This window comes from Melospiza melodia, chromosome 6 (genome assembly GCF_035770615.1).
Source record: "Melospiza melodia melodia isolate bMelMel2 chromosome 6, bMelMel2.pri, whole genome shotgun sequence".
Lineage (NCBI taxonomy): Eukaryota > Metazoa > Chordata > Aves > Passeriformes > Passerellidae > Melospiza > Melospiza melodia.
In genome coordinates, this window is record NC_086199.1 from 20,486,371 (window position 1) to 20,514,078 (window position 27,708).

At 39.1% G+C, this 27,708-nt stretch overlaps 1 protein-coding gene across 1 annotated transcript; it reads left to right on the forward strand.

The window, feature by feature from the left end:
- Window positions 1-298: 298 nt before the first annotated feature.
- Window positions 299-25,127, forward strand: GTF2A1 (general transcription factor IIA subunit 1). Its single transcript, XM_063160170.1, has 9 exons — window positions 299-455; window positions 7,495-7,596; window positions 9,243-9,447; window positions 11,739-11,803; window positions 13,959-14,034; window positions 15,300-15,433; window positions 16,319-16,639; window positions 17,530-17,619; window positions 20,610-25,127. Exons 1-9 carry the CDS (start codon window positions 426-428, stop codon window positions 20,715-20,717), a joined length of 1,131 nt encoding a protein of 376 aa, XP_063016240.1. The 5' UTR covers window positions 299-425; the 3' UTR covers window positions 20,718-25,127.
- The last annotated feature ends 2,581 nt before the right edge of the window (window positions 25,128-27,708 follow it).

Here is a 27,708-nt window from a genome sequence, read left to right on the forward strand (position 1 = left end):
CGCCGGGCGGGGACGGCGCTCCGGAGAGAGGCGAAGCCACTTCCGCCTCGATAGGGCCCGAGCGCCCCACTTCGCGCAGCCACTTCCGCCTCGGTAGATGTCATGGCGGCGGGGGCGGGGCGCCCCACGTGACGCCTCCGGTCCCGGCGCGGTCTCGCGGCAGCTCTCGCGGTGCCTCGCGCCCCCCCGCCCGCGTCCCCCGCTCGCCGGCCGCTCGCGCAGCGCTCGACTCGCGCTATATAAAGGGGCGAGGCGGCAGCGCGGCGGCTGCAGCCCCGGGGCCGCGAGCGAGCCCGGCACAGGCCGCGGGGCCGCCCGTCAGCCGGGGCGGAACGCGCGGGCGCTGGGGGGACGCAGCCGGGCAGGTTTATTGTTTTAGGGGCGACTCCCCCCCGCGGTTGGGGGCGTCCCGGGGGGCTCGGGACATGGCGAGCTCGACTAACACAAACCCCGTGGTAAGGACCGGGTCGGGGGGCGAGGGGGGCCCCGGGGGCAGCGCGGGCGGAGGTGGCCGGCGGGGCCCGCCGCCCCCTCCCCCGCACTCCCTTCCCTCCCGCCGCCCGCCTCGGGCGGTCCCGGCCCCCCGGCGGGCAGGGGCGGCGGGGGGCGCGGGGCAGCCTCGCCCCCGCGGCGGCAGCCAACTTGTGGCGCCCGGCGGCGGGGAGAGAGGCGGCGGGAGCGGAGCGGTGGGGGCGCGGGGCGGCGGCCCGGGGGCGGCCCCGCGGGGAGGCCGGGGGTCCGGCGGGGAAGGGAAGGAAGGGCCGTCGGGCGGGGGGCGCCGCCGCTGCCGCCCGCGGGAGGCGCCCGGGGAAGGGGCGAGAGCTGGAGGAGCGCGGGCGCTAACGCCCGCCCCGAGACGAGGGGAAGGGGCGCCCGAGCCAGGTTTCGGTTTTGCGGTGTCGGGGAAGCCCGCCTGGGCTCCGCTGGAGCCATTTTATGTTGCTTTGTAAGAAGGAGACGATGGTTGAAAAGCACTTATCCCACTCCGGCCGGATCGGCTAAGCCGAGTGAAAGCCTTCAACTCTGGCGAGCGAGGCAGTATTTATTTTAAAAACAGAGAACGAAAGAAAAAAAAAAAAAAGAAAAAAAAAAAAAGAAAAAATCCCCAAACCTCTCCCCCGTTCCCTTCTCGTGCTTTCTGCACCTTGGCGGGTGGCTCGCTGCTGCACTTGTACTCACAGAGGTTTGCAACAAGCAGTCACACAGACCTGCGCTGCCACCGAGCCCCCCCGGCAGCCGCTCCGCTCCCCGGCGCGCCCCCGGCCGCGACCCCCGCCCCGAAGCGCTGGAGGAGACAAACCCGGCGTCCCGGCGGCGGGCTCGGCCCCCTTGTTTGTGGCTCTCAGATCCATCATGGCTTCCCCCTGCCTTTCTGCCTCCCTGCTCCTTGTGTTCCTCCTCCCTGTGGCTGCCCTGTTTATATAGCGCTATTGCCGCTCTCTAATATAGACTCTGCTCGGATGGGAAGGTGCTTTCCAGCCCCACGTCACCGCCTCTCCATTTAAACACCACATCAGCCTTTAAATAGGGAGCGAGCCGCGGAGCGCGGGCTGGGAGGTGCATGCGGCGGAGGCTGGGAGGCAGACGGGCGGCTGGTCCTGCATCCCGGCCGGCCTTGCCCACCGCTCGCTCTCCCCGCCGGGCTGCGGAGCGGCGGTGCTCTGCGGCTCCGAGGCTGTCTCCTAGCCCGTGCAAATGGGCTTTCTTCTGCTTCTATGCATTGCACAAAGACAGTTTTCATCTGCTCGTGTGTTTGAATTTGTTCTGCCCTTTTTACCTTTTTTTTTAAATTTTTTTTATTTGTTTTGCTTGGTTGGTTTTGGGTTTTGCTGTGGGATTTTTTGTTTGCTCAGGGTTTGGGGTTTTTTGTCCTTGGCGTACAGCTCGCAACACGTTCCTGTGCTCCTGTAAAGTCTTCAAAGTAGCTTTTCTGCTGCGTGGGGAAAGCAGTGTTTAAACGGTTCTTAGCCAGTGTATCAAGGAGAGTTGTGGTATTTATTTTATGGCGCATTGCCAAGGTCTGACTACAGCTGTCTCCCCAAAAGTGAAGTTAATATTCAAGTTTTATTCGTGGGTCATGGGCTGCAGATGCTGCTCAATAATTTATGTGTGTTTCTGATGCCTAAAGCGTACAAATATTTTATTGCATTCCAGGCAGAAGCAGTGGTTTTGGCATATTCACTACTTAGTTTCATTACAGTGTTTGGTATACTATCAAATATACAATAGAAAACGCAAAGTGTCTTAGTTTTCTTTTCCTAATCTGAAAGCATAGAGACATGCTTGTGAGTTAGGTTTATGCAATTGCAAGGAAACATCTTTGATTTGATATTTTGTCAGCTTTTGTATCAGAAAACTAGGAAAGTAGTCAGCTGTTACACGGAGGGCAGTTACTCAGGAGGATGCATATTGAATGTGTGTGATTTGAATCTTAGTTGTCCTTCTGTTTATGAACTTACCAATTTGTGGTTTTATTGTAAGATAAGGTTTTATTTCTGTGTACTAAATTAGAGGTTTTTCTTCTCTTTCTTGACTGAGGTAGTACTGAATTGCAAAAAAAATACGTATGTTGAGTAATCTCCAGAGGACTTGTAAATATTTTTGACTCAACAATTTATTAAGACTTCTTTTCTTTCGCTGTAATTCTGTACTGGAAGTTCTTTTGAAAGGTGTCAATGTTTGGAATAGTAAAAGCCAAGCTTAAAATGAGCCTGCTTCAGATAGGTATGCTTTAGGTTACTTTTCAGTTAAGTAGTAAAATTGTACAATTTTATCAAGTTGGAGCTCATTCAGTAGCAGGAAATACATTACTTAGCCAAGGGTTGCCAAAGATGAGTAGGAACGTTTTGAAGTGCTTCAACCATGTGACTTTGGGAGCTGGACTAGGAGCCTAATGTGTCAATGGCATCACATCAGCATCTGATCAAATCTGAATTGCTAGGAATCTGTTCTCTGTAATAAAGGACAAATAATAGATGTTAACAGCTATATATAGTATAAGATTTTATGGGTGATAAAGGTAATACATTTGTAAAAGTCCAGAACAACATAAAAACTCAAATCTTAATGCTTACAATGTAGATTATATATGTTACTTTTTTTATGCACATCTTTGGTGTAATTTTGACTAGAAGTAGTTACCTTTACAGTGTTCTCTGCTGGCTGCCTTTGGCCAGCTTACAGCGGCAACTGCACAGCTGGGAGAAAGATTAGCATGTTTCAGAGAGAGCTGCAGAAGCAACAGGAATGAGCCATTGCCAAATGTACAGAGCATGCTGTGGTCTGTGTCTCCATCACATCTTGGTTGTTGGAAATCCACATTGCTGAAATCCCAAGTGTTGTGATAATAATTACAGAGGATTGCAGTTTTTGTAGCCTTGAAGCGGAAGGAATGTAGGAAGTGTAAGCCCCCAAAGGCATGTGGTATTTCTTAAAATAGCTTGCTGGTTGCTCCCGGATTTGGAGTTGCATGTAGCAGTGTCACCATACTCAAGAGTTTTCTTTTCAAGATGCACAGAGAAAGTAAAATATAATCATTCCCTTATGTTCTGGAGGGGGAAATAGTAAGATTCCAGATTTCTTCTATGTGTTTGTGGTTGTATCTAATAAATCAGGAATTTTAATTGTTGTCTTTAATCTGTAGTAAGTGCTCGGAGTAGTGTTTATTGAAGAGTGATTTGAGTATTTTGCTCTTAAAAGAGCTTGACATTTACAGCAATGTACTCTTTATGAGGGAGGCACTTTAATATAAACCAGATGAAAGCACAATTATTTTAATAGCAATATTTAAAGTTTCCATTTGTTCACATTGCTTTCTCTGACTGAATGCAGAAACTTACTGGAAAGCACACCTACTATGCCATCTTTAGACTTACTCAGTAATTGTATTGCCATGTTTATTTTTTGAGTAAGCAGTGTATGCAAATAGTTTTGTCATTCAACCTCAGACTCTTAGATGGCTTATATAAACAGCTTCAGCATCATATAAATATTGCTTAAACTTAACACTTGGTGTATGTTAAAAACAGTACAGTGTGCTTTCTTTTAAAGTCTGGAACTTAAGACTGTTTTGTAGTTTTACTGGATATGCCTCTTTTGAGGTAGGAAAAGAGCATTCTGTGATTCTCTGCAGAATTCCACTGTGAATGTCTCTTGAAGGCATTGCTGCCCCCAGTATGGGAGATGTTCCACCTTGGCTGGATGTTCAGTAGGAGTGTACAAAAGAGAATTTTAAGTGAACAGGGTATTTCTCAGTATTATATAAATGTGTACAGGTAAAATCAGACAGACACTGTTTCATTATAAGCATGCACATGTTTTGTTTTCTCTTTTCTTCCTCCTAATCACAGAGCCATGAGTGTATCTTGTCTATTACTGTGTGATTAGAACCAGTGTGAAAATTCTGAGCCATTTTGAGATCCAGTGCACTGTGAGGCTCCTGCAGAAGGACAGGTGTATGTACAGGCTGCTGCTGGGCTGGGTACCCCACATGTCACTCAGCTCACTCCAGCCCTGCAGGACTGTCCCCTTCAGGGCACTTAGCTGCTTGCTTGGGCTGGTGGAAGCAGTGCAGAGGGATCCTGTGTCAGCAATGGCAGAGTGAACATCTGTGCTCTTAACCTGCCTTTCTGAGCTCTTGCTAAGCTAATGCTGGACACTAGACACCAATAACTGCTTGAATTTTGTTTTTTTCGCTTACTTCCCTAGGGATAAAAGGAAATTCCCATGCAGACTGTTGGGCTGTGGAGTCAGTTTGTTGTACCTGAATGTTGGTCTCTTTCTTCTAGGGCTTTATAGACTCAGAAGGCTCTGTGACTAAACCTTACAAAAATACCTGACTGGAGATAAGAGGAAGTAGTTACTGGTGGAAATTACTAGGGCCTGTTTGTGTAAAATCTATTTTATTAGAAAAGTAGACCTAATAGGTAATTTAGGGAGATGAGGATTAAAGGAGAAAATGCACCCTCCATCCTGCAGGAATTTTGATTGTAATTTTAGGCATACAGGTAGTTCTCTTGACTTAAATAAAGTAACTCACATGTTTGAGGTTAAGCTTATTTATTTGCAGAATGTGGTTTGGCATTAAGGAACAGATGCTTTTAATGTAATAAGGAACAATATATGGAATAGGCTAAGTAGTATTTCTGTGCTAGTTGAATTGTATAAGCTTTATGCAATTTGTTTAATTATAGAAATAATAGAACTTAATGTTATTAAGTAGAATGTCTTTTTGCACGTTATGAATTAAATGGAAACATAATCCTGTTAATGGTACTTGGTATTTCTGAGTTATTACACAGATTTAAAATATGAGCACTCAAAAGAAGTCTGGCTTTGAAAGACTCTTTCAGTGTTTATAAACTCAGTTAATGAAGTATTTCAAACCTGGATAAGAGAGTATGCACTATGGTATATATTGGTTTTTTTGAAGAAATTAAGTTGTGGACATAGCTGCTGTAAATGTAGTTGTCAAGGATGGTAAATTCCTCTGTTACTTGAAGCCAGAAATTTTTAGTAGGTTTTTTTTTTTTTGAAAGCCAGTAATAAAAGGATGAATGATAACATTTCAGCTACTTGATTTGCAGCAGCATGTTTTAAAGCTACAATGTGATTAATAACATGGAGTGGTATGTTGGGTTTTGTTGAGACTTTTTTGGTTTATTTTTGTACTTTTTGGGAGAAGGGGCTGGGGCAGGGATTGTAACAAAAAAAAAATAACTTGAGCATGCCCCAGTGCAGAGCTTTTTTAAGCAGTAAGGGCATAATGCACTAGGCAGCCATCAGACTGCTTATATCCAAGTTCCAGATATGTTCTTTTATTCCCTTGTAATCTTTATGCATTTTCTCAAGTTTTATTTTCCCTTTTCGCCCTTCTACATCTAAAAGTAAAGATACTCAGTTTCTTTTTTGTGCTTGTTGACACCACTCAAATTTTCCCTGGATTAGTAAATCATGGGCTACTAGTCTACCTACATTATTCCATAATTTAGGTATAACAATTCCATAACATGTGAAATACAATTTTTAGCATGTCTGCAACAAATTCAGCACTTCTGGAATACATGAAGAAAATGTCTGTGTATAAAATAAATGCTTCAGGGCCTTTAAGTACATTTGTGTAGTTCTTGCACCTCTGGACTATCTGCTTGTGTTTGGTGCAGATTTCCTCTGTGTGCATTGGAGGCTGAGCCTTCCTGGAGTACAAACCCACTGCACTGGTACAGGATAGTTGTTTTCCATATATACAACATATCTGATGTGTGTGGCATCAGTCAGGATTTATTGCTTAAGGGAGCTGGGCACTGAGGCTGAGGAGAATGATGGTTTAGAGAAAGTTGTGGCTACTTTCTTTCTCAGTTTAAAATTGGTCTGCTCACAGGCCAAGCAGCAACCTTGGGCAGTGAAGTATATGTGGTTTGCAGGCTGCAAGATTATCAACCATAATTTACAGCTTATAGGGCTGCCTTGCAGTTAGATAGCACAGATATTTAAGCCTAGCCAAAATCCCATTGGGGTTCATACATACAATGAAAGGTCTCAGCTGTACTATTTAAAAGGTACAGCATGTGCATAGTGCAGTTCCCATGTGGTTTTATGAATTAAGTGTTGTGTTTTAATTGATAATGTTAAATGTTTGCATTCTCTGTTTTAAATTGTACTTTCATTTTAAAAGTCACAAAATGGTTGATGTTGGAAGGGACCTCTAGAGGTCTTTTTGCAACCCCCTTGCACGAGCAGGGCCAGCTAGAGCCCAGGATGATGTCCAGATGGCTTTTGAGTGTCTGCAGGAATGGAGGCTCCAGAACTTCTTTTGGCAACCTAAAATGAACTGACAGTTTACTTTTTTTCATAGTTTAGGTGTGAAAGCAGTATAATAATAACAGCATATTTTTAGTATTTCCCCATGAAAAGTGCAGAATGTAAAAGCATGAGTAGTGATTGAAAACAGAAGTCTGTCTAACCTAGTATCTTAAGGAGTTTCTGAAAACAAGTGTGTAAGGAAGAGCAGGATGTTCACAGGAATCCTTCCCATTTTTTGAGCCTTCAGTGGTTTTCCGCTCAAGATCATTCTAAGCCATCCTTGGTGCAAGTACTAACAAGTTTCTTTTCCTGTCTTTAATTTACTTTCAAACTTCAAATGTTCTTTAATGCATTTTACACTCATCTCAGCATTTTTGCGTGTTTGGCATCTACATTTTCAAGCAGAAAACAAATTAACTGAATGGAAAACAATCTCCTTGTTTCTTTTAAATTATATTCTTCATGGCTTGATAACTCTTGTGCTGTAGTTGTCACAGAATATCGTGAGCAGTCCCTTCCCATTTCACCTTGTTTGAACTGCTCTTCCTGATTTATACCTTCCTGGATATTTCAGTCACTTGGAAACGTGGTGTATTCTGAAATGCAGTTTTTTGTGGGGGGAAATCTTATCTTAATATTAAAGTGACAGATTCTTTTCAAAACAGTGCTGACTAGTTGCTGTTTTTTTTAAAGCCTAAATTGTACAGGTCTGTAATTGAAGATGTCATTAATGATGTCAGAGAAGTTTTTCTGGATGAAGGAGTGGATGAACAAGTTCTCATGGAACTCAAAACAGTAAGTTGAACTTAAAGTTTTTGTTAATAGACCAATACAGCAGTTAGTTTCCAAATCTGGCTACTGTTGTTCACAGTATAAGTACTAATATTTAGTTAATTAAACACTGCAATCTGCATATCTGTATCCCCATGTAATTTGAATTGCACTGTTGTATAGGTAGATCTGCTCACCCTGTTATTTTCCCTAATCTGACAGCAGTCATCTGAATGCAGTGTTACTTTGATCCCCAAAACATTGCATTTTTAAAAAAGGGAAAAATATGTTTGTTTTAGAGACACATAGTTCTTTGTTTCTCTGCAGGAAAAATAAAATGCCTGCCCTGTTTGATGTTTTCTTGATGTTTTTGTCTTTCTGAAGAAGAGATGCATTGTTAGATACATGGTCAGATTTTTGCATGTATGGTTTGTAGTTTCAAAGGTATTGTCATTTGAGGGGTTGGTGTGTAATAAATCACACTGTATGCATCATGCTTGCCTGAAGCTCTGATTCAGAATTGTTTTACATGGAGTGGGTTTGAATCAAAGGTCCATAATAAAGGCAGGATGTTAACCTGAATTTTAGTGGGTCTCCTGTAGCTTTCTTCAAATTCTTCAGGAGTAAAAAAAAAGCCCTTTATAGGTGAAAGGAAAAAATGGCAAAACAAAACAGCAAAAAGAAAGGAAACTGGGAAAGTAGATGACTTTTTGTATCATGTTCTTCATGAGCATGGTATCCCACATTCACAATATTTTTGAAGTACTAAAAAATGGATGGAGTGGGAAACAAATTTTGAATTTGTCTAGACAGAAACAGGTGAAGATGTTTCCCATGAGACCATGACCTGTCTTGGTGGAAACACAGTGAGAGCTATGAAAAAGTGCTGTGGTATTTGTGTCTCAGATGTGTTCTGCAAGTGATGTCAGAAAAAATTAATGAGGAAAGAGACAAGAAGGAAAATGAAGTATTGAAGAGGAACCCTAAGCAGATTTTGAAATCATGAATCCTGAGTGCCTGTAGTCTTCTAGACTCTAATGTATTACAGAATACTCTTTGTTGCTCTTTTTACAAGAGCTGCTTTTTTGCATCTGCGTCTGTCCTTTGATGACATGTCAGCTGACATAAAGAACTGTAGAGCTGGAGAAACTGAATTGATATTGATATTGTGGTAGAAACTGTATAAATGATGGTAGAGAGGCATTATCTTAGGTATGCTGGTAGCTTCTGTTGTAGGAGGCAGTAGTCTTTTAGGAAATGTTATTGAGGAGTTCCAAGGAGAAATGGCTTGAGGAAAGCTGTAATAAATAATTATTTTTGTGATTAAAGAGGTAAAAAGAAGGAATATAGGAAAATGGAAAGCTTAAAGTCTTACTTAAAGTTACCAGTTTATCTCAATTCATGCTTCTGTTAGGGTTGTTGTGAATCTTTCACACTTGGAAGAAAGAAAGAATGTTAAAGTTTAATCTTGGACTGGAGAGAGATATTTAATTCCTTTTCTTAACTCTGTGAAGTTATCTTTTGTCTGTATCTGCCTGAAGGTTTTCTGGGTTTTTTGCACAAAATAAACAGTGAAACTCAGTTTTGGAGTACTGTCAGTCATTATATTGTTACAAATCCTATAGAGTAAAAGTTATACACAGATATTTTTGTTTCCTTTTCCAAACTAGCTGTGGGAGAACAAGCTAATGCAGTCTAAGGCTGTAGATGGCTTCCATTCAGAAGAGCAGCAGCTTTTATTGCAGGTGCAACAGCAGCAACAGCAGCAGCAGCAACAGCAGCATCATCACCACCACCATCACACACCTCAGCCGCAGCAGACTGTGCAGCAGCAGTCTCAGCCACAGCAAGTCCTTATTCCAGCATCTCAGCAAGGTCAGACTTCATCTCTAAACACTCTGAAGTTAGTCCAGCTCCTTAGCATGTTCTAAATCTAGGGCTGGATGCTTCTCTGGTGGTTAACTTTCTGTCTTTCTACTTGGCCTCTATTCAATGGGTCAGGAAAGCTGGGGGAAATGTGTTTTGGTATTTAAGTCATAATCTTTAGAAGATTTTGAAAAAGCTGGATTCTTCTCTTGGTCATCTGTAACATAACATGCTTTCAGAATGCACAACTTTCAAAACTCCATTAGCAGCTCTAAGTTCAAGCCAATATAAGCAATTGAGAGTTTAGTCATGAGGTGGTAATGTCATTGGGAGGAAATTATTTCAAAAAACCATTACTGGTTGGCATCACCCAATGCTAGGACATGAAAAATACTTCTATAATAATCTGAGTATATGTAGATTTTTTTTGGTCTTAAAAAATTGCACATTGTGTACATGTGGATGCACAGGGTGTATTTTAGCTAGGCGTAACAGTATTGTTTCTTGTAGTAACTATCTTATGTGTTCATTAATAATTTAATGAAAAATTTTTTCAGCTGTTATAATTTCAGCAGAAAACTGAAATAAATACTACTGGATTTTACTGCATGTATGCTGAGTAAGCATATCTGCCACCTATGAAAGGCTTGATTGAGTTTTCAGTGTATTAAATTTGTAACATAAAATACTTATCTGTGGTAGTCGCAGACTTCAGTCTTCTTGTCAGATTTCATGGATCAGAAAACCTATGTTGTCATAGGCACGAAAGATAGATACGATTTGATATCCTTCACTGTCTACCCCCAAAACCCAACCACCACGTATTCAACACAGCATAGAACTGATGTGATCAGTTTTTCCATGATGTCGTTTTGGTTGGTTTTTTGTGGTTGGTTTGTGGCACTTTTCTCACAGGGAGGGAAACATGGGTGTTGGTTACTTGTTTTCTTCTTATAGTACTTTTTATTTTGGCTAGACATAAATAGTTTTGTGCGTTGGGATAAAATTAATTTTGAGATGAAGGCCTCTCAATGAACACGGCTGCCTCAGAGGCTCGGGGTCCCCGCGGGGGCGGCCGCTCACGGCGCCCTCTGGCGGCCCCCGGGCGGAGCGGCCGCGGCTCCGCTGGCCCGCGTTGCCTGCGCGGGAACATGGAGGGAGGGGTTCCCTGTGCTCCCGGGGCAGCTGCAGCCTGATTTACTGCTGCCCACTGTTGCGGCTTACAACTAAATGACAGCACGGAGACTAAATGAAATGAGGTTATCAAAGCACTTCCATGACAGAGATGCAGCTTTCTGAATTACTTGACTTCCCTGTTCCATGGTGGAGATGGTATAGTAGCTCTTCACATGACCTGGTGCAGTCCCAGGCAGGGATCAGGATGATCAATATGGTGATTCCTGCTGTCCTTTCTGTGGTCCTGCCACAGGTTCATGAGATTTCCTTAATCTTTTTCCCTCCTTCATTTCCCTGAAAATTGAACATGCCCTCAGATCTCTATACAGGTTTTGAGGCTTCCTACCCTAGAATCTTTCCTAGAAACTCTTATTCCTAATAGTCTTAAGTGTCATTTGTTTAAAGGATTGGGTAGAGAACAGTTTGTCAATGACAAATTAATTCAAATTGGTGTCATTTTGAAGTTTACTGTCACTGATAATAGCAGTGGCAAGCTGCTTGTTCCATAAACTTGGCCATATGCGCTTCCAGATGATCAACAGGTTGTTGGTATAGTTTAGCTAGCCTTTCCTTTAGTGCACCAAGGCTGCTTTGTTGTGTGGGAGAGGTGGTTTATCACATTTCAGCTGCTTCTGCTGCATTCAGAAGACAGTGAAGATGATGAGCTTAAAACTATGCTGACTGTGCATAGCTCAGGCTAACTGCAGCATCCTGCTACTTTTCATCTTGGAATAATTCTTGCTTAAGTCTGTTTTAAGAGTTAGCTTTTTGTTTTTGTAGAACTCTGGTATTGAACATCGTAAATTTTATCAACATCTCAGTAATACCTCTAATTTCAGAAATACATTTTTAATCTTGCTTTTACCTAGATACAGAATAGGTAGCTGAAGCCCTTGAAGTAAGATCTGTACTGTAAAGGCAAAGTAGTCATAACACCCCTCTGAGCTGCTGTTGAATATTGTCTTGAAAGTAAAACTTACTAAGACCAGAGACTGCTTAGTATTTGGTTTTGTGGTGAAGCTCAGCTGACATTTAGGTGATAGTATTTCTAAGTTGCTCTGGCTTGGAAGTTATTTGGGCAGATTTTGTATTTTTCGTTAAACTCTGTTTTTTTTTGTTTCTAGCACCTCAACAGCAGGTTATTGTGCCAGATTCCAAGCTGATACCACATATGAATGCATCAGGCATGGTAAGAGAAGAAGTTTATACAGGCTTACACTGTCGTTATGTAAATTGTTTTGATTAAACAGTAAATACAAATTTCTATTAGTCATCAGATGCTTAAAAGTAATTTAGGGCTCACTGGCAAACCTGTCTGCCACCTTTCTGAGTTCTGCTGCTGCACTTACAGTCTAGGAGCAGAGATGTATGACTTCTGCTGACAAATCTAGGGCTTACTTTGATCCACTGCTTGAATATATTTAACCAAAACTTTTTAAAATCAGAAATTGGAATACTGCTGGTATGAATCTCCATGATGATATATACCAATATTGATATATTGGTATATACTAATATACTCATATACCAATAGACCACTAGTAACTGATGCAAACATAATGTATTTACTAGATGCAGAAAAAAGCATTAAATGTGCTGAAACATTAGTTTATGTTAAATGAGAAATGATTTAGCATTTCACATAGATCTTTGCTGGTCACATTAATTCCATTCACTAATCATGTAACAGTGTATAGAACTGACTCTCATCATGCACAGTTTTCTTACGCTCTGTATCTCTAGAGGTTAATATTGCTTATCTTATCTTGCTTAATTTAAAGAGAAATGACCCTGGCTTAATTTAAAGAGAAATAAGTTGTTTGCAAAGCTTTGAAGATAACCCCTAGTATAAGTTTAATTATGTGTATTATGACCAGAATTCATTACATTCGTACCACTTCTATGGCAGAAGCCCATGAAGCAAAGTTTCATGATGCAACAAGTTTTGAAGCGGAACAGCCTTCTCTAACTTTTCTGTTTTCTGCTGATCTTGTTACAGAAAAGAGCCTGAACTTTGTTACTTGAATAGCATGATTTGCCTACAAGCTAAGAGCACATAAACATTTCACCTTTTTCTTACATTTGATAACCATTTCAGAGGGATTTTTAACTTTACAAATCCAACAATTAAATGTGTTTTTATCCTGTGTCAGTTATCTCAGGGTATAGAAAAAACGACTATGCCAAGCTTTTTAAACTCTACTGCTGTCAAAATGTTGATGCTTTGTCTACCACAGAGAACTACTGTTCAGCAAAGAGTTACAATCAATTTTGAAATATTGTTCATTAGAAACATTTGAGTTGATATGAAAGAGTGGATCTGACAGACTTTGAATATTTTGGAAGGCAGAGAGTAATGAGAGTTCATTCATCTGTGTTTGTCTGGGATGTGAGGATGCATAAAGCATATTTTAGTTTTGTGTGATGATTTCTAATCTTGGGAGATGTAGCTGTTATATTGACAGTATGGGAAGATCCTGTTACTTCTAAACAGGAAATGTGCATTTTACCCAGTAATGAAGTTTAAATCCTTTCAGTAACAAAGAATAATTGGTCATGGTTCCCTTATAGTAGGGGAAGGTAGCTTTTTCCATGGCAGCTGAAGTGGGACCCTTGAAATGGAGAGGCCTCTAGAGAAGTCCATCATCCTCTGCAAGTTAAGGACTTAATACAGATTTTTGTGTTTGGAGCTCCCCTAACTGTGTTGAAACTCTGTTTCCTTGCAGGTTGAAATCAGTACTCATTGATAGTTCCACTTTATCTTTGAACCAGCTGTCTTGAGAGAAAAAAAGTCAGTCTTTCTGTGAACAGTCAGTACACAGTATGTGTAGGTTCACTCAGAGGAGCTGTGTGATGTGAGACTTGAAGAAGAGTGCAAACCTGATTACTGTGCCTTGTGAAAACAAGGCAGGCCAGCACAGTTGTTGCTTCAGTCAGTACCTTATGTTCCTTCAGATTTGTAGGCCCATAGCCTTAGCTGCTTTGAAAGAGTGTAACTGAACTTGCCACATGAGCAATGCAGTGTTGTGCTGTTTTAGTAGATCAGCAGAGAAAGGCAGAGGTTTATCTGCTGAGCTTGCAGATAAAGCAAGAAACCAAGTTGCGTTAGGGTGTGATATTTAGTGATTCTGCTTCAGTCTTCTTACTATTAGAGAAGGAAAATAAAATAATTTTTATATGTAGTATAATGTGTAGTTGAAATGTCTTCATTTTAATAGCTGCAGGAACTTGTGTGCAAACACTGTAAATGGCAATAAAAAGTTCAGTATGTTCAGGCAGCATGTTGTGGGATGAAACACTGTCGATATTACGTTGGTGGTTAAAACGCCTTTCCTGTATTTCAGAGTGCTGCAGCCACTGCAGCTACGTTGGCTCTCCCCGCTGGTGTTACTCCAGTTCAGCAGATACTTACAAATTCAGGTAACTGTCTTAATATTGAGAACAAGCTATAGTTTTAAGAGGGAAGCATTCTGTGCCTTACTTCCTGTTATTTACTGCTAAAAAGCAGGATCTGGCCATCCACCCTAACAAGGTAGTGCAGTCTCTTTACTTGATTCCTGCGCTTTTTGCTCACTGACTTTCTTAGGAATCTTGTGGTCCTGCCCTAATGGTGTTATAGGTTAGAATCTGTCTAGGTTTTTCCCACTTAGAGAAATTCTAGATGCACAGGGATTGATGTTGCTGTCTTTCCCCTTTGTGTATTTCTGAACTTTGTGATGCATGATCCAAGCTCAGGTACTGAGCTACTATGAAGTAGGATCACTGCTTCTGTGACTTCAGAAGAGTAATGTCTTAAGGTTTTTCATGCCTGCTAAGCATGCAAAGTGGAATTTCTAACTTAGCTAGCAATGCTAGCTTTATTTCATATTTATAGTTTCTAAATATTGTTATGCCAAGCATTTAGAATATAATTAAATGTTACTTTGATGAACAGCACATCTGATATTTCATGTCCTTTCATGTTATGTTGATTTTGTGAACCTGATTATAGCTCTGTACTGCACAGGAAGTAAAGAAAGGCCTAAGAAATCTCATGTTCTAGATCTAGTTGCTGCTTTTGCTGGAATAATTCACCTATGCTCACCAGGATCACCTGGGACTTTACCCTCCTGTTTTAAACACTATAATGTTTAATGGTATATAGGTGGAGTAAGTTTAAACGTGCAGCTGGTCTAAGAATCAAATTTTTCCCAGTTTTAAGGAAGTGCATCTATGTTTGTTATGGCACAAAATAATCTGCAGCCTACATTTGTTACTTTTGTAGTAATAATTCAATTTTGAGCATTTATAGCAATTTCTTAGACTAGGGCTGGGGAAGTCCCTTCTTTCAGGTACATTTAACTGTTTCGGTAAATAGGACTTTGCAGTTTGCTGTGAAGGGAGAGCAGGAGATCCATCTGAGGGAAATGTATAAAGTTCAGGATTATCTAATTTCTTCTCGCTTCTTACTTTACCTTTCTGATAAGAAATGTAAAAAACAAATGATGATATTTAGGTGGTAAACAACCCTATTCTTTGTTTCTGGCCCAGCTGGAATTGCATACTGTCTTTTCACTGATGAATTGTTTTAGCATTTCTCTCTTTTAATTGCCATTGGTATTCATCCAGGAAACGAGCTTCTAAACTAACACAATTTAAAAAGTGAACTTGTACATTTGATTAATTTGATACTTATTTTACTACAGGCCAGATCCTCCAAGTAGTTAGAACTGCAAATGGAGCTCAGTATATTATTCAACCACAGCAGCCAGTGGTTCTACAGCAGCAGGTTATACCCCAAATGCAGCCTGGTGGAGTACAAGCACCTGTTATTCAGCAGGTAAAGGAGATTTTTTTTAATAGGTACACTTGGAAGAAAAAAACATTATAGTAATTACTAATTACTATATTTTTGTGAACAAGTTGAACTAGAACACAAACTCAGAAACAGTACAATTTAAAAAAAAGAGAAGGTTGTGTCAAGTGTGACATGGATTTTTTGGTTGTTTTTTTTGTGGGGCCTTTTTTTTTCTATAAAGAACAATCTTGAAATGTTGTTTTTAATGTCACTTTTATTCTTGCCAGATGTTGATTGGCTGCAGTTTAAAATTCCTTGTGTGCATCCCTGATGAGTTATATTCGTGCATAATCGTAGTCTACGTACTTTTAAATTAATTTAAATGATTCTGAGTCACCTCACACACAGAATAAAATACCTAAAACTGACACTCCTTGGTTATTTCAGTAGTAAATACAATGTTTTAGGAAGATTATTGTTCATTGACAAGGTCAGCTGTGTGTTGAAACTGCCTTAGCACAAAGTCACGTTGGCACAGTTGAACAGTTTAAGAATGACTAACAATTTGTGAAGAGTTGAATTTTTTTATAAAGAACATTTCTTAAAATAATCTTTTGCTTGAATTAAAACATTCCAGTGCTGTGTTTGGAACTCAGGTGTGGTGGTAGTGCTCATGTTTTAGAATGGACAGACTTTTAAATTTTTTTCTTAAATTTAGTAATGCAGAATGCAGAAAATTTAACAACAAGTAGTGCAAGAATGTATGGGATTAAAATTGAAATTATGTGCCTGATATAACTGGAATATTTGTAACTCTTCTGTAATTAGTTCAAGTCAGATTGATATGCTCTAATTGTTTCCTTTGAGTCTGTGATGTGGTGCTCTGTCATGTTAGCAGCCACAGTACTTACAGTGATATTCCATCAGGTTTTGGCTCCTCTCCCTGGAGGGCTTTCCCAGCAGACAGGAGTGATTATTCAGCCTCAGCAGATCCTGTTTACAGGAAATAAAACTCAAGTTATACCTACAACAGTGGCTGCCCCTACACCAGCTCAAGCACAGATTCCTGCAGCTGGTCAGCAGCAGCCACAGCAGCAACAGGCACAACCACAAGCACCACTTGTTCTCCAAGTTGATGGAACAGGGGACACATCGTCTGAAGAAGAGGATGATGAGGAAGAAGAGTACGATGATGATGAAGAGGAAGAGAAAGAAAAAGATGGGGGTGAAGATGGCCAAGTTGAAGAGGTAAACGTAATATTATGGGGTTTTTTGTTGGTATTTTCAGGAAAACTGTCTATATCAAATAATACAGTTACTTCAGTAATTTTGAAAATATAACTTTTAACCCTATTGAGTTGTGGAAATTGTGTATATTAGCAAAGCAGTGCAGCCGGGGAGGGTGTGGGGGACACAGCAAAAATTAGCTGTGACCAGCACCATTTAAACACTTCAATAGGAATATTTTTGATTTTATAGAGAGGTCAGTTATGAAGTCATATAACCTTCATGAGCAAACAGGAACGGTCAACTCTGCTTGGGACCAAGTGTGTACAAAAGCAGAGTGCTAAGATAGACAAAAAGGAGAGCAGCATTTGGTTCAGTGATGGGACCAACAGGTGTGGTCTACCTGTATCTCATTGGCTATTCCATTACTTTTTGTTACACAGGAGCAAGTTTGATAACTCAAATTTTGTTATGAAGCATCTTCTAGAAACACATCTTACCTTAATTTAATAAAATAAGGAGACAGGAACAGGCATAGTATTCTTAATTTTGTCTTTGAGTTGGCTTGGATTTGGACTTCCGCCCGTGGTTCTTACCACTTGATGCTTTACAAAAATGAAAATCTCATACTTTTGCATGAACATTTACAATGAAGGAGCAAGAATGGAGTAGATGTGTGTTAAAAGGCTGCAGTGCTTAGAATCTGGCCTGCACATTGAAGTTCCAGACTAAAATTCATAAGGGTATCTTCTCAGGGGGGAGGGTAGGAGGCATCAGCACTCTGTTGGAAAGTCTAATATTGCATTTTGGGTCCTGCAGTTCATAGACAACACTGTAGCCTCATGCTAATAATTGAAGTAACAGCTCTAATCTTGCCAGCCATCACAACTTTTTGCATGTGTTTCTTTCAGGAGCCTCTGAACAGTGAAGATGACGTGAGTGATGAGGAAGGACAAGAACTCTTTGATACAGAAAATGTTGTTGTGTGCCAGTATGATAAGGTAAATCTGTATAGAAAACAATCAAAGAGTTTTACTGTCTCTGTTCTTAGTATCAAATTAAAATTTTTAAGTAGTATCTTGTTAACTATTAAGTACAGACTATAATGTGAGTGGAAATGTAAGAATTACCTATTGTTTTTAAAACACGTTTGTGTACCATGTTTGTACTAAACTTGGTAATAGGTAAAACTTAGAAAAAATTGGCTGCATTTTATTTTTCTTTGTAGTGTCTTTTTATGCCCTTTAATAAAAGGGCAGTCTTCTGGGACCAGGAGAGGTGAACTGTTAAGTTTGTACATTTATTGTGGCTATAAACAGAAAAAGTAGTCCTCAGGATTTAGACTTGTGGAAAACTGTTCCTTGATCACTAAAAGTATCTCTTCTGGATGATGGGATGGTTACCAGAGAATACTCTTTCTGTGCTATGCATTGTGCTATATCAAATGGCAGTGTGGAATGCTTGTGCTTGTTTTGCTTTAAATTCTGCTGAACTCTCTTGCAAGAATTTAGTCATTACAGGGGATCAGATTTTCCCTGGATTCATCTGTGCTGGAAACTTTTTAAATGTGTCTAGATGATATCAGAATCTTTTGGCTGAGGTAGTACACAGATTATTTGATGTGGATTTTTTTTCCTTTTCCTTCTGCTGTACTTGATTAATTGGGCTACAACAAATAGGGATCCTTTTTAAAGCAGGGGTTAAAAAATCTGTAAGCTCCTGTGCTGCAAAGAATGACTGGGTTAGCAAGTCTTCAGTTATGCCAAGACTCTACTTAGACTTGCCATCAGATTCAACACAGAATTTAAGACCTGCATCCCAGCCATCTGTCTTCTCTAGACTGTAATCCAAAACTGTTTTGAGGCAATTTGTAAGGAATAATGAGGGACCTCAGAACAGCAGGTAGAAAAGCTTAATGGGAGCTGCTGAAACTGAGCAACAGGAACTACTCTGAAATCCTCACCTCTTAGAAGTTAGGAACTTGGTAGGGAGCAGTGTCCCTTGTTAGCTTCCAGTGCCACGTACTCTGAAAGGACTTCATCTCTTTTCAAGAAATCATTATTCAGTTTGTCTCTAAAATGTATAGGATCAGCTTAGATCTGAGCAGTTCCCTCCTGCCCAGTGCCCTGCATCAGCTGATGGTGGGTGCTTCTGGAACTATGAGACAAGAACAGACATGTAGTAATGCTCATGTAGAGCTTTTTACAAACATCCCTCTGTGAACTGTCTCTTGAGGAACAGAAAGTGCCTTCTTTTCAAATGGCCAACAGAGAATTTTTTCCTCTACTTGTTAGAAACCAAGTTGATTATTTTTGAACCCTTGAAAATTTTGCCTTGCAACAAGAAGTTTTAGAAATGTATTATGTGGAGGATCATCTCGTTTTTAAACTCACCAGTTTGATATGATACCTTCTAGTTCTAAAGAGTCTTTTCTTTTTTGCTTTCTTGGTGCTGTTTATGATACTGCAGATGATCATAACCCTCCTCAGTCATGTCTTTGAAATCAGAGCTGCACTTTATTTGTACCTGATTCAAATGTTTGATTGCTGTTCAAATATTTGATTGCTCTTACTTTCATTCAGCAAATCTGTTTAATTTTTCTGTATCTTACTTGTAAGGGTAGATAAGGTTTAGGGAGAAACACAGGTAACACTTCCATTTATTTTCTGGTGTGGCAATGTTCTGCATTAGTTTGTGTATGTTTTTGGCCCCACTGGACACAGAGCTGATATTCTCATGAGAAAGTCTTAGAGCATTGGATTCTCATTCTTGACTTGAAATTGTTAGTTCAAACCCACGACTTTTATTGTCTGTGTAAATTAAAATTGATTTTTTTCCCCATTGTTACTGTCTTCATGTGCCTTGAATGCCACCATTGTTTTCTTACACAATGAGTTAGGGCAGTGACATTGTTCTGCAGCTCTTCAGTAACTGGTTGTAACATCAGTACATTTTGTCATTTTTCAGATCCTTAGTAAGCTCTTAAACTGTGTGGACTCCAACCAGCACAAACCTTAGCTGAATGAACTCTCTTTTGCTGTAGAAACTGTGATCTTACCTGTGTTTTCTCATCTTTATTCAGTTATTCATCTGAGGACCTTCCTTCTAACCTCATGGCAGCTCAAATGCTTCAGATGAGGGATTTTTGTGGAATGCCATTCAGTAGGGCAAGTAGTGTATATAGGCCAGACTTTCCTTGTTCATTTACTTGCTGACTAACTTTTGCCACTGACTGTCTCTTTTTCAGCTTAAAGTGAGAACAGATCAAGCAGTACTAGAAATAATGAGTAGAGTGATATGGTCATAGCTGTTTGGTGCCACGTTGCTGTTTCTACAGCATTAATGGTACATGGTGAGACTTCCCATGCTTGATAAAACTGGAAAAATTGCAGCAGGCTTACATAAATTGTTTTTATGGCTTACATAAAATTTTAACTTCTTCTAGAACCATCTTTGGTCTAGAATTACATCTTTGTTCTGTCTGCAGAAGTTTATGATAACCTTTCCTTTTGGACAGTATTTCAGCTTTCTGAAAAGTCTTTGCTTTCTTTGAGTATCTGGTCATCTGGTGGTCTTTTGGTCTTTCAGATGCAGTTTTTGATAGATAGCAAATATTTGCTCTGTGCTTAAAGTATGTGGTGGGGGGGGTTGTTGGTTTGGGTTTTTTTTTAATTTTGCCAAATTTAACCTTTAGGCTGAATTTTGTTCAGTTTTCTTTAGTTTTAAATTAAACATGTAGGCTGGACATCAGGAGGAATGTCTTCACAGAAAGGGTTGTTTAAACATTGGAATGGGTTGCCCAGGGAGGTGGTGGAGTTGTTGCCCCTGGGGGAGTTTAAGGAAAGACTGGATGTGGCACTCAGTATTTTTAATAATTCAGTAATGTATGTCTAATAGTTATTTTTATTTTTCTTACCATTATAATTTACTTATGCATTATTACCTATTTCTGATGCAGAGTAATAGGTTAATGTTTTTGCCTTGTTCTTAGATTCACAGAAGTAAAAACAAATGGAAATTTCATCTCAAAGATGGCATCATGAATCTTAATGGAAGAGATTATGTATTTTCCAAAGCCATTGGGGACGCAGAATGGTGAAGTTTTAAAAGACAAAACAAAAGAACTCCCTGTAAAAGGAAAAAACAAAACAAAAGCAGGAAAAGTTGAGACTTGGATATATACTCCAATCAAAATGTGTATCTGCACATCAGAAATAAACAAAAGTATTGGAACAAAGGTAAAATGTGGCAACAAAGACACTACTTCAGATGAGCAAGCCATGGACTGTAGCAGCTATAGCATTGTCTGGGAGCTGGTTTTGTGTGTTAGGAATACCTTAATTATCAATTCTACATACAGGTACCTACAGCTGGTATTTAGCATGTAAGGCTTTGTCCCCCCTGCCCTTGATTTAAGATTTTAAAATACTTCTTCCACTGATTGAAGGAACTATTCCCTTTGATAGATTATTAATCTGAAAATGCTTATTGTGTGTACAAATCTTTGCTTTGAACACTTCCTTTTGGTAGTGAGGATGGTCAGAATCTTACTTAAACTGCGTGCAAGCTTTGTACAGAAGGGTAAGAATTAAGGTGTTAAATTTTAAATAACTTGTATAAGGAAAATATTTTTAATTCTGATATGCTCATTAATTATTATATCTATTTGTTGTTTTCAATGCCATTCCCCATAAACAGGTTGTTGTTCCTAGCAGTTAAAAAATGGTAAAATGATTTATGTTTCAAAATTATTTTAATTTCATGTGATAGGTTTTATCTAGGGCTGCATTTTTCAAATTTGAAGCACCTCATCCCCCACAAAAGTCTGATTGTTTAACTTGTTAATTATATTCTTGTTGTTTTGTGGTGGTTCAGCATCACTGAATTTAAAAAGTTTCCCTTGATTTTTTTAACAAAAACATTTTTTAAAGGGTTTGGAGACCTTTTGAATCCAATATCTAGGTAATGCCATAATAGATGCATTCCTTTACCTGCTTACTATGTTTGTAGTCCAGACACCCATAAATAATTCAACAGACCCACAGGAATGACTAAATTTTTAATACAGAAAATCACATAAAAATTCTAACATCATGGCTGCAACTCTTAATCAAAGATCTGCTTTACTAAAAAGTACAGCCAGAAATTACCTGCAGCAGTTAATCTCTCTAAAGTTTCCAGATGGCATATAATTTCATGAAGAGAGCTGCACAGCTTTTAAGAACACAAATTTTGTTAGAGTATCTTTAGACTGTCTTGGTTACAGCAAATTGAGCAGTCAGATGCACTAAACCTTGTGTAGTCACTTTTTCACTTGCCTTTTTTATTGTTTGTTTGTTTGGGGTTTTTTTGTGTTCAGTTTGTGAAAAGCAACAAAGTTATTCCCCCCTCCTTCCCTTTCTCTTTTCAGAAGTTGAAGAGCTTTTCTTCCTGCATAGGGCCATGCTTGCAAACCCTGCTTTTGGAAATGCAGTTACTTCTGAATGAGGGGAGGGAATGGGCATTATACTTCAGAAACTGTTGAGGAAGGAATGTTCATGTGGCTCACCATTTCAAAAAAATTTTGCATTTTGTTGGGTGCTTGAAAAGTTGATGAAAAAAGGACACAACAAAGATAATTTTTACTGAATTCGCTAAGACCATGAGAAGCAGGCATGATTTCTGACTTTTTTTTTGGCTTGAGAATGAGATATTGTAAACATTATTTAACAAAGTCACAAGTGTATTTCAGCAGGATGTAACAACTGCTTTAATTTTCATTCTCTGATTCATTTGCCTCCAAGTGCATTTGTAGTCTCAGTAGTATGTAGAAAAATCACAACAAATTGTAAAGAAGATTTTATTGCTGTGATTTTGTTCATCTGCTCTCTCATTGATAATGACTGAAACTGCCTGTGGGCTATGTCTACAGCCATATGGTTGTTTGAAAGCCATCTACATTCATAAGCTTTATGAAAAGTTAATTGATGATTCTTGTAATTGATTCTTCAGTAATGGAATCATCATTTAGACTGCATTTTTACCTGGGGGCTTTCAAGGTATCTCAAACTGATTGGTGTTTGCTTTCTTCTGAACAACGCAGATATTTTATTTTTTTACTGCTGTTGACACTTCTATGTACAACTGCAAGGAAATCAATAATATACCAACTAATTCCTTCCGTCACCTTTTCCATGTCTGTTACCAATAAGTCTTAAGTAGTAGACTTCAGAAAAATTCCCATAATGCTGCACAACCAAACCAATAAAAGGATAAAAACATCCCTTTAGCTATAGATTCCTTTTTATACTCTTGGAAGCCAGTTTACTTATACAACACCTTGTTTTCATACAACTTAGTGATATTTCTCACCCACATACATATACTAGAAGCTGCATAGCCTCTCTATTTTAAAGGGTAGCTGAACTTTAAAAGTAATTAAGCTTAGACTGTTCTGAAGGATGTTAGAAGCTTTCTGAACTTGCACAGCCTCTTGCAAGCTAATTGTATGGTATGCTTTTCAGATAGGTTTTGTCTTCAAATACAAATATCTGTGAAGTTTTGGGAAAGCCAGTCAAACCATGCACATACCAAACTGTGCTCTTATTGCTACATCAAGTGTTCTTTTTTTAAGTCAAAAAGCATGTTTTAATTTCATTTTATTGTAGCAGCTTGCTGTAAGAATGTAGTTTGCTTAATTTTATTATTATACTTGAATTTTTAATCATGGTTTTAATTATATAACTGAACAGACCATTTCATTAGGTTCAAAAGAAACCATTCCTTTCAGAGGGCAAGGGATTCCCATGTTCATAAGTGAATTTTCCCCCTTAGAAATAGCGCTTTTTTTTTTCCAATTTAAATAGTTCAGTATTATGGAAACAATTAATGGTTTCAAGAGGGCTTATGTTAAAATTTGCACAGATAATGGAGCACCTTTTTTATGATGGAAAAAAATGGGGAAGATAACTTCAGAATTATAACCATGATGGCTGATGGAAACTTGTAGAGCAACTGGGCAAAATTGAGTCTTGTGCCTTTTCAGTTTGCAGAATACTTGTTTTGCCAGTATGACAATGATTCCTGAGAGAGTAAATTTCCTGCAGTGCTTCAATCAGAAAAGGAACTTTTTTGTGCTAATTCTGTTAGGTTTTAGTGTGTGCAATCATTTAAAACCATCTAAGTGGAAAACAAAATGAAATGTTTTCTTTTAAGGAGATAATAGAGAATTTAGTCACATAAGGAACTTTATTGGACTATTTAAATAAAATGTTTTTATTCCCCCTCAATTGCTTGTTAGCAACAAGATTTCTTTGAGATTTCATCATCCTTGTTCCTGCATTGTACTCATAACTTGCTTTTAAACATCGTTCAGTTTCCTCAACGCTATTTAAAGTGACAGTTGTGGTCCGAGTTTATTTCCAGGATTGATATGTGATTCTGAAGCACATTTTCTAGAAGAGAGCAAAAAACGTGTTGTGTCATGTAACTGATTTTTTTAAAATAAATATTTTCTTATCTTTTTGCTGCACAATTAGGAGTGTTAAAGTAAACTTCATTGAGTCTGGAAAGTAATTTCACCTCTTGACAGTTAGTAGTAATTATGTTACCAGATAACACTACCAGAGTAAAATTTCTTAATTTCAGTGAAGGAGTTAAGAGACCTTGTTAACTGAAGTTTATATTGATTTAATCTGTTCAATTTGTAAAAGCTCCTTTCAAAACAATAAACCCCCCCAGAATTTCCCCCAAAGCAAAAGCTTCCTGATAGAATGCAATAAGATGTCCAGGAAATGAACAGTGGTTTTAGGGCATCGCACACTGGATTGATACTGGGCTGCCTTACACAGCACTGTGGGATTTACTGTGTGCCATCCCACACCACCCATGCACCACTATCTGATAGTATAGAGTTCTTCTGAGACTTGGAGATGAGTGACTATACAAGATGAAGAAACTTGCATATTGTTCTGTATTGGTGTCTGGCATTTAAAGTCTCGTTTTCCCATTGCTGTGATTGGTTGGGAAATGTGTAAAAACCAGTACATTGGTTTCCATGTCGTCTACTTTTTTCAGGCAGTTCATGCAGTGTGTTTTTTAATTATTATTTGGTGGATTAGATGTTGTGGAACAAAAGGAGCTTTTTGAAACAGGAAAAACTACCTTGGGTTAGCTATATGTACAGTCATCCAATGAGACATGTTCCAGAGTGCATAGGGTACCAATAGATTATGGAGTGGGGGACTATCCTTTTTTGCTGTTCTGAGCTACTATTGTCAACTGCTGTTGTACATATACTGTTATGTGTAAGGGGGTAAATATATTTATTATGTTTGTAAAATTCATTCTGTACAATTGCAGATCAAGGTTGCTCCTCTGTGATATACAGGATATTATGTTTCAAAGGCCATGCTTGGAATACGATTAGAGAACTTAGTATTTTGATGTACTAAGACCTATTTTAAGTTTAATATTTTGCCTTTGCAAAAACTTTAATTAAAGATGTTATTTAAAAATGTTTGCCACTTCATTTACTATCTTGCATGTGCATTTGTTTCATATATGAGGCTTATTACTAACCCATAATAATGTTGAAGATTCTGCATTGGTTTTTATCACATAGAAATAATTTCACTTGTTCAGTTTGCCGTGCAGATTTTCTGTTTCATACCATCACAATGTTATAAAAAAATTCACAGCTTAATCATGGGGCCAGACTTGCATATTTTTTTAAGGGTTTCACCCTGTGGTAACCTAAGGTTGAGGTGTTGAGAAAAGATTGGTTAAACAACTTGGTATTAAGGCCAGTGGTATCCTGAGGTGCCTTGGAACAATGGCCTGTGGGTTGAGGGAGGTGATCCTCCCCCTCTGCTCAGCCCTGGTGAGGCCAGTCTGGAGTGCCATGTCCAGTTGTGGGCTCCCCAGTACAAGAAGGACAAAGAGCTACTGGAGAAGGTCCAGCAAAGGGGCACAAAGATGGCCAAGGGATTGGTGTATCTTTCTTAGGAGAGACTGAGAGCTGGGCACGTTTAGTCTGGAGAAGACTCAGAGGAGATGTCATTCCTGCATATTGTAAACACCATATAAATGGGTGTCAAGATGGTGCCAGACTCTTTTCTGTGATGCCCAGCGACAGGAAAAGGAGCAATGGGCCAAACCAAGAAACTCCACCTCAATGTGAGGCAGAACTTCTTTACAATGAGGGTGGCAGAGCAGTGGCACAGGCTGCCCAGGGAGGTTGTGGAGTCTCCCTGTCTGGAGACATTCAAAACCCACCTGGATTAGTTCCTGTGTCACCTGCTCCAGGTGACACTGCCTGCCAGGGGGGTTGGACTGGATGCTTTCCAGAGGTGCCTTCCAACCCTGTTGATTCTATGATTCTGTGTGACATCTTGGTGTTAGTTCTGTATGTGGAAATGCGAGAAGTAAAATGCAGAGTTCTTGGATGATAAGTGGCCAGTGAATAAGGTTTTGTTTTCATCAGTTAATCTAATCTGACAGAATTGCTTTCAAGCAAGTGACATCCTTTTAGTTCCTATCTAAAAGCAGTATCTTGAGACATGACTTGTGATTTATTTTTAAATCTAGATCTTGAACGTCAAACTCTAAAATAATTAGGAAGAAAATAAATGTAGGTTATACTGCCTGTATGGGGGGTGTATTTTGGAATGTGATGATTATGAAGTAATTTTTTATCTACAGTGCTGTCAAGATATAGCAAACGAAGCCTCATGAGGAGTGGTGTTTTGTTTTTTCCCTAGTATTCAAGGATGAACCCCCCCCTCCTCTGCCCCCCCCAATACTCCTCTTTACTCTCCAGCCCTCAAGACTTAAGGAAATCTTAAAAAAAATGCAATACTGCTTTTTCCATAAAATTTGCCTTACTTGAAATGGAGTTGGAGTTGATTCTGGATAAATAACTACTTATTATTTAAAAATCCAGTGTTTTTCCAAAAGAGATCATTGGTGTTGGAAGAAACAAACAGGTCAGAAAAATGGCCTGTTGTTTTGGACAAAAGATTTTCAAAAGTACCCTGATAAAAGAGGAGAAAAAGCAGAATGTTGACAAATTAGTAGCAAATTTAAGTTAAAACACCAAAAAAGCTAGATTTCATTCCTGTGAGAAAATACGAGAGTATTGCAATTGAATGTTAATTGTGTTCTCTCAGCTGTGGCTGAGCAAATTTTTTAAGTTTTGCACAATCAAGTATATTTAAAAATGCATTATTTTTTTATCTGATTTTTATATGGCTTAGTTACTGTCATTGCAGAGGTAGGAGAGGATAAGAATCTTGGGATATTAGCATAGCTTTCAGTATATCCCCATTTATTTTCACCTCTACGCTATTCTGTACAACTTGTCGTAAGCTGCATCAGCTTTTGAGTGTGTATTGTTTTTTTAATGCAGACTCCTGTTTGTAAAATGCTCTCTTAAAGACTTGCCCCTTGTTTTCAGAGCAGATTTCAGCACTGTACCACTAACGGGATTATGCCAAAATCTAATCCTTTCAAAGGTAAGGACATCTGTAATACTCTCAGATGAACTGCAGTTGAACCACGTTTGACCTTCAGTGTGGATATATAACATTTAGGAAATTTGGTTTAGGACAATGTTTTTCTTTAGAGTGAAGACTTTCCCAGTTATTTTTGTGCAAAGTGGCTATGTAATTACATTTTTTTACACAGTAGAAAATGTGTATGCCCTTGTGTGACCTGAAAGAGGGTTATCTGAAATAGATAATACGGAGAGAGAATAAATGCAAATAGTGCTTTACGTTACAAATGATTCTGAATTGCCCATTCACTTCCATAGGTCAAAACTGCACTCTGAAGATGGGTATTCATGAACTGCTATTTTAATATGCTTTTTAATGATACCTGCTTAAAATACTTCCAGTTTTTGTTTTACTTTTTAATTCAGTTTGGTGAATAAAAATTTACTGAAATTGAAAGCATGGTGTTTCATTTGGATAAGTATATTTCAGTAGCAAATTCAAAACAAGGACTATCATTATTTTGCAAAAATAATAAATAATCTCATAACAGCAAAAAATATTATGTATGGATGTGATTCTGTCAAGGTAGAAATGTTTTTGCTTTGCTAGAGGAAC